The sequence below is a fragment of the Amblyraja radiata genome, chromosome 43 (assembly GCF_010909765.2).
Source record: "Amblyraja radiata isolate CabotCenter1 chromosome 43, sAmbRad1.1.pri, whole genome shotgun sequence".
NCBI lineage: Eukaryota > Metazoa > Chordata > Chondrichthyes > Rajiformes > Rajidae > Amblyraja > Amblyraja radiata.
In genome coordinates, this window is record NC_045998.1 from 6,856,177 (window position 1) to 6,863,644 (window position 7,468).

The 7,468-nt window shown below is 42.5% G+C and overlaps 1 protein-coding gene across 1 annotated transcript; it reads left to right on the plus strand.

Annotated features, from left to right (window-relative positions):
* The first annotated feature begins 2,075 nt into the window (after positions 1 to 2,075).
* LOC116968086 (late histone H2B.L4-like) lies at positions 2,076 to 2,507 on the plus strand. Its single transcript, XM_033014713.1, has one exon. It carries the CDS (start codon positions 2,076 to 2,078, stop codon positions 2,451 to 2,453), a length of 378 nt encoding a protein of 125 aa, XP_032870604.1. The 3' UTR covers positions 2,454 to 2,507.
* The last annotated feature ends 4,961 nt before the right edge of the window (positions 2,508 to 7,468 follow it).

Sequence of the window (7,468 nt, forward strand, 5' to 3'; positions counted from 1 at the left end):
ATTCTCTCACTCCTTGTTATATAACAACCCTCTCCTCCAGGTAGTATCACTTTTAAATTGACACTGCATCCCAGCGTATCCGTTCTTCAGTACAGGGTGCAGAACTGTACCCAATACTCACCATATCCCTGCACAATTGTAATACTTCCCTATTTCCAAACTTCAACCCTCTTGCAATAAACGCCAAAGTGCCATTTCCCTCCTGCACCACTTGCTGCACCTGCCCTGTGCAATGAGTACACAAGAATACCTTGTTCCCTCTGTACTTTACACCCAGCCAAGATGCATCCTTGCCCGTCCCACTTAGGAAACCTGAACAGAAACCTCTGGAGACTTTGCGCCCCACCCAAGGTTTCCGTGCGGTTCCCGGAGGTTTTTGCCAGTCTCCCTACCTGCTTCCACTACCTGCAACCTCCGGCAACCACCTGCAACCTCCGGGAACTGCACGGACACCTTGGGTGGGGCGCAAAGTCTCCAGAGGTTTCCATTCAGGTTTCTTAAGTGGGACAGGGGCATTATACTCTGCCCTCTCCTGCAGGTGATTAATATAGACAGTTAATAATTGAGGGCCCAGTCCTACAAAAATGGGTTAACTAATGTTAAATTAAGTTATAACATGACTGCCAATTGTCACAAAATGTGACATGTATTGCCACTTTCAGGAAAGATTTGCCCCATGATCGCTCTGTTCATTGACTCTCCCTGAGGCCCAACCATTTAGTTGGTACATCCAACACTATTACACCTTCCAAATTACATCACATCAGAGGTGTTAGGATTAAATTCCATCTGCTATTCCACTGCCTGACATTCCTGTTGATCTATATTCTGTTGTTGCATTTGATAATCCTCCTCACACTCTACAAAACCACACATTCTCACATAATCTGTAAACACACAAATTATGCCGCCTACATTCACCTCCAATTCTTTACATCGTAAATATCAAGGTTACATCATAAACATTTCCGTGTTCCATGACCTTGGGCTGATCCTGTGGGTGAGTGACTTCACTCTGTATCACTCCGTCTCTGATCTCTTCTGTCGCCAACTCTCTACCTAACTGCAGGTTAAGCCTTCAGTCTTTGTGCCAGAGTCTCTGACTGGGACAGATGAAACCCGCATTAAATCCAGAACACACGTGCGTCACAAGGAGCAGAATAAGGCCATTCGGCCCATCATCTACTCTGCCATTCAATCATGACTGATCGATCTTTTCATCTCAACCCTATTCTCCTGCCTTCACCCCCAACCCTGACACCCTAACTAATAAAGAATCTCTCCACTTTAAAAATATCCATTGACTTTGCCTCCAGCCATCTGCGGCTATGAATTCCACATTCACCACCCTCTGACTAAAGACATTCCTTCTCATCTCCTTTTTAACGGTACAACCTTTTTATTCTGAGGCTATGACCTCTTGTCCATGACGAATGGAAACATCCCCTTCATGTTCACTCTATCCAGGCCTTTCACTATTCTGTAAGTTTCAATGAGGTCCTCTCCTCACCCTTCTAAACTCACATGGACAAGGATTGAGTGAATTTTGGGGAACCAGACTGGGATCCACATTATCCATGTCTGCCAGCTCTCACTAGTATTCCATGTGTGGTGGCGGCTGTCCTGTTGTGGAACTGAGAACGTGTTTTTCATTCCGGCAGTTTGTAGAGTCCCACAGGACCTGGCCTGTGGTAAAAGCCCATCTGCAGTCCTTCCCCAGCCTGGCCTCTGTGTGACTTCATCGTAACCAGTGTTCCAATCAAAGATCCTATAGCGGAGTTCCAATCAAAAATCTTATAGCGGATCTTTGGTTCCAATGACAGATGCTAAGTCGACGTCAACAGCGGCTCCGCCTCCCCGCCCTGTCACAGGGCAGTGGGCGCGCTCTGTGATTGGTGGAAGCGAAGCACTGTGATTGGTCGCTTCACAGGTCCAATCAAAGGGTTGATTGACACCAACCAATGACAATGTTCGCTTTCCCCAATCCCTTATTAGCATAGGGCGGTGGGGCAGCCTATTTAATCCGCGCTCGGGTTGAGTTCCCTACATTTGTGTGTCCAAAGCCGACAGACGAAATGCCTGATGCTCCGAAAGTGAAAGTGGCCAAGAAGGGCGCCAAGAAAGCCGTGTCCAAACCTGCAGGCAAGGCGGGTAAGAAGCGCAGGAGGTCGAGGAAGGAGAGTTACGGCATCTACATCTACAAAGTGATGAAGCAGGTTCACCCCGACACCGGCATCTCCTCCAAGGCCATGAGCATCATGAACTCGTTCGTCAACGATATTTTCGAGCGCATCGCAGGTGAGGCTTCCCGCTTGGCTCATTACAACAAGCGGTCGACCATCAGCTCCCGGGAGATCCAGACCGCCGTGCGCCTGCTGCTGCCCGGGGAGCTGGCCAAGCACGCCGTGTCGGAAGGGACAAAGGCGGTGACCAAGTATACCAGTTCGAAGTAAAGATTCTCAATCCTGATAAACCGAAAACCCAAAGGCTCTTTTAAGAGCCAACCACAATCTCACTGAAAGAGTTGTAGCATTATTTGGACATCGAATTGATGCAGAATTGTATGGGGACTTTTGGGAAAAACATGTACAATATGTTAAATTGTGTTTATGTTTATCAAACTGCGGCCGGATTGTTTCCTGAATGCCGCTTTTACTGAGATCATAATAAATTCAGTCACAGAACCACTTGACGCCGTAATCTCGCATCCGTCCGCAGTTTATGAGTTGACCCGACATAATTTAACGCTGTGTTATTTACACAGAACCCCACACGCTGTTATAATCCTTGAGACGCATTTGCTCCGTTCGCTTACCAGTTAATGGAGATATAAGATTAAATTCCCAGAATCTCTCTTGTCTATTGTAAATGGATCGGGAACAAGTGACGGGCGAAATGGGGTACGCAAGATCTGAGTTTATAATGTATTTGTTTTTGGAGATTATTGGGAAATACATTTTGGCGGACTTTTTCAAACTATTGGGGTCCGACGGTTGGTTTCCGCGCTTCTCTTGTTGCCGCCTGTTCACTGGTGTACGACTACACTCTGATTGGGCTGTACCTCTCACCAGAGATTCATCTTGGGCGGCAGCACCCCGCCCTGAGCCATGGTCACCCTTCCCATCAGCCTGAATCTGGAATTCTCTGCCACAGAAGGCAGTGGAGGCCAATTCACTGTATGTTTCCAAGAGAGAGTTACATTTCGGTCTTAATGCTAAATAAATTAAAGGATAAGGGAGAAAAAGCAGGAATGGGGTACTGATTTTAGATGATCAGCCTTGATCATATTGAATGGCGATGCTGGGTTGAAGGGCCAAATGGCCTACTCCTGCACCGATTTTTTATATTTTCTATGTCTTTCTAAGGTGGATAAACCCCTGAGGCCTGACCAGGTGTATCCCAGGACATTGTGGGAAGCCAGGGTAAAATTGCAGTGCATCTGGGAGATATACTTGCATCATTGTTAGGCACAGGTCATATATTGGGGAAGTTGCTGCAGGGGATTTTGAGAAACAGGGTCTACCTGCATTAGAGTGGGGAGGGGAGAAAGCTGGAACAGGACAAGGCCTGTTGAGTGATAGGTAGATACAGGTGGGGATGGGTGGTGGGCAGATAGTTTGACTATTGAAATATTTAAAAAAAAAAGGTGAGTGATAAGGACAGAGGATGTGCGGATTGTGATGGAGGTTGTGATGAGGGAGGGAGAAAAACAAGGGTTGGGTTTGGGAATTGTTTGTAGATTAGTTACCTAAAACTGGTGAATAGTAAGATTAAACGAGAACTTACCAGTTTGAAGTTTGATCTTTATTTTATGAGAAGTTACGTCGAGGGATACGTGAAGAAGGCCATCCAGGCGCATGCGCGTCAAACATCAAAGCAGCGGTGTGAAATCACAGATGATCTACTCCGAAGCACAATAGTAAGCTACGTGATACAAACTTAACTTACCTTTGATCTTATTAGGGTGGGAGCGGAGGGCACGTAGGCCCTCGACGTAACTCCTCATAAAATAAAGATCAAACTTCAAACTGGTAAGTTCTCGTTTAATCTTACTATTTTACTTCGGAGTCACGTGAGTGACTACGTGAAGGTTTTAAAGCTGTCATTTCAGGCCGTAGATTGGGTTCCGGCGTATCACTGCATTTTGCTTGACTCTGACTGAAAAACAGTCAATAACATGCAAACCATCATACTTGTTTAATTAATTAATGGTTAATTTTATGGTAAAACATTATGTGTCCCATTTTAATCTCTGGAGACATTTAATACTGAATTCAAAATAGTACCATCAAATACACCAGCGTCTGCAATTTCTTTGTGATAATACTTGTGCAACATCCTTTCATTTTCCCAACCTGCGGCCGCAAGGATATGGTCTATTGGAATGTCCAAATCCTTGGCCGCCAATGGTGCCGCCGCCCTGGTGGAATGAGGTTTAAATTTGTCAGTATCAATTCTTGCATCCAATAGCACCTTCTTCAGCCATCTTGAAATTGTTTGCGTTGTCACTTTTTTGTGTGGCTTTATGGCTAATGAATAATCCAGTTTCTACACCTGTAAGATGTTTGGTCGTCTCAATGTAGTATTTTAAATATGTAACTGCACAAAGTCTTTGATCTGCAGGATAAGCTGAGAATCAATTTACACTCCGAGACTCCTGGTCTGCTCTGTTTTAGCAGGTCATAGACATAGAATGCAATTTCCTCTGTTTACATTCCCATTCTGTCTATCCTTAACTTGTGTAATGTTTGTACTCTTTGAGCTGATACTAACGCCATTCACATGACTACTTTTATCGTAATTTTGTCTAACGACAAATTTGAGATGGGATCCCAATCCCTAAGTAGCATCAAAGATGCTCTTCATGTATCTACAAGTCAAATAGTGTGATCCTAGAACTTGATGTTCCGATGGTCTCGATAAGTATGCCGACAAAGCATTCCTTGCTGTGTTGATCACACTATAGCATAAATTATAATCAAAATGTAATTTAGCCAAATTTCTACAACATCTGAAGCGTCTGCAGTGTGGTAAGAACATTTTGTGTTGAAGAAACTGTTCCCATTTCTTAATGTAAGAAAATGTACTGCTTCTAGGTACTTGTTAGAATCTGCAAATCAATAAATCAACACGATCATGTAAAGGTAGAAATTCACCAGTTACAGGGTGCACAAGTAGGTTTTCTTGTCTAAAGACATCCATAATGGGTTCAGTCACCATTTTTAACCCTAATGGATACCATGTTTGTGTGGGCCAATTTAGAACCACCAACAATCCTGAAGCATAATCTTGTTTGATCTTCTGTAGACAACTATTGAGACAAAAGGGAGGAAATGCATCCAAAACAAACCACCCCAATTTACCGTAAACTCATCTACCCCCTTTGGGTGTTTCCCAAATTTTTTCACAATTTTGTGGAAAATATCACGATTTAACATCCATTCTGTGATGTCATTGAAATTTCTTGACCTAGTATCTGCAATTATGTTGAATTTACCTTGTAGGTAACTTGCAGAAAGCCAATATCTTTCTCAATGAACCAGTGCTGAATCATGTTTGCCAATCTGTCACATGCTTCTGACTTTATTCCACCCATGTGATTGACATGTGCCACTGCCGTAGTGTTGTCAATCTGAACCTGTACATGCAAATGTTGTACCTTTCGGCAAAGGGCTTTCAACCCATGCAATACACTTAGTAATTAAAGATAATTTATGCCATGTGTCTCGAGCAGAGGTTCTTCCTCTGCATTCCATCTATCTCCACAGCTTGAGATGGCATCCGCAGCTCCCCATTCCAGTGCACTTGCATCTGTTTATAAAATGGTAGCTGGTGATTCAATCAGAATTTTACTGTAAGAATAATCCACATTTTTAATCCACCATTTTATATCCTCAATTGCTGTTTGTATAGGCCTATCGTAACGTCCAGCATGTCTTCCCAATACTGATATCTTTGCTCACTGCAGCTGTCTGATAATGCAGTGGTCCAAACTGAACAGCTGGAAATGAAGCAATTAACTTGCAAATTAGATTCGCTACTTGCCTGATTGATGGTTGTTTGCCTGCAATTAACTCCTTACAACCCTTAATCACTTGCAACATTTTGTCCTTGGGTAAGCTCACTGTCTTGTGTTCTGAATTAATAGTGAACCCCAAGTAATCAATTATTTTGTTAGGTATCAGTCTGGATATCTCTGAATGAATGACAAATCCCATTCTTTGAAATGTGAGGTTTACTTTTTAAAACTGAAGCTGTTGCCATGGCTTCAGTATCTCCCACAATTAAAATGTCATCCAAATAAGCCATTATCAAATGGCCTTGAGTTCTTAACAATGCTAAAATTTACTTCAACAGTTTTGTAAACAATCTGGGGCTTTAAACTGCCACATTTGAGACATCCAGACAAATTTCAAATATCTGCAATGTTGCACATGCACCACAACAGAATAATGTGCATCTTGGAGATCTATGCTTGCCATATAGCATTCTGTTGAAAGTAATTGCAAAGCATTAGTACAAGTCTCCATTTTGAAATGTTTATACTGCACAAAAGAGTTAAGACTTGTGAGGTCCAAAATGATTCTAGTACCCCCATCCTTTTTTTGTTTTAGAGAAAATACCAGATACAAACTGATGGTTTTGATAAGTTGTTTTCTCTGTTACCCCTTGTTACTCAAAATCTCAATTTCTATTTGAATTCTTCTCATCTTTTCTTTAAAGAAGGACTATATTCTTTTTGGAGTATGTTGTGTAGGGGGATTTTCATTCTGGTAAAATTCAATTCTAAACCACATAATACTGCACAGTATATATGCATCAGATGTTATTAGTTTCCATTCTTTTAAAAAGAATTGTAACCTACCTCCAACTTGTAAGTAGGATACATCTGATATGTTTCTTTCAGAACCAGAGCCACCTACCTCAGAGTTTACTGGTGTCACTTTTTGTACATTGCCCCTTTTGGAAATACCATGACCCTCACGTCCTGGGGTTGTATGTCCATATCTTGTATGTGAGTACACGCGACTTGTTCCTTCACCAGTTCCCCTTCGGTATGGATATTGCCTTCTAGCTGTGCTGCCAAACATTGGTGGTTTCATCATCCCGATGGTTTTTGATTCTTCGTTGAGAACCTTTAGTTTTTTGGCAAGCTCTTTTCCAAAGAGTAAATTTGGTAATTGTATATTAGATGGTTTACAGAGCCCTGCAAACTTAGGATGTATGTTAGGCCTTATCACAGTTTTACAAATAGTTTATTTCAAAATGTGCATTACACATCATTCCTATTACATCCTGTTGTGCCATTGTCACATTTCCTTCTTCCAGATCTTTGGCAAATGCCGTAATATTTGACCCAATCAATCTTAATACCCGCTGTAATCTCATTTCTTGAGCTCTTACTGCAATGCCCATATACTTCCACACTTCTTTGTTAACAGCTGGCACTCCTAGCAGAACACAGTTC

Coding starts and splice junctions, on each gene's coding strand:
- LOC116968086 (XM_033014713.1), top strand. CDS start 2,076: ATGCCTGATGCTCCGAAAGTGAAAGTGGCCAAGAAGGGCGCCAAGAAA.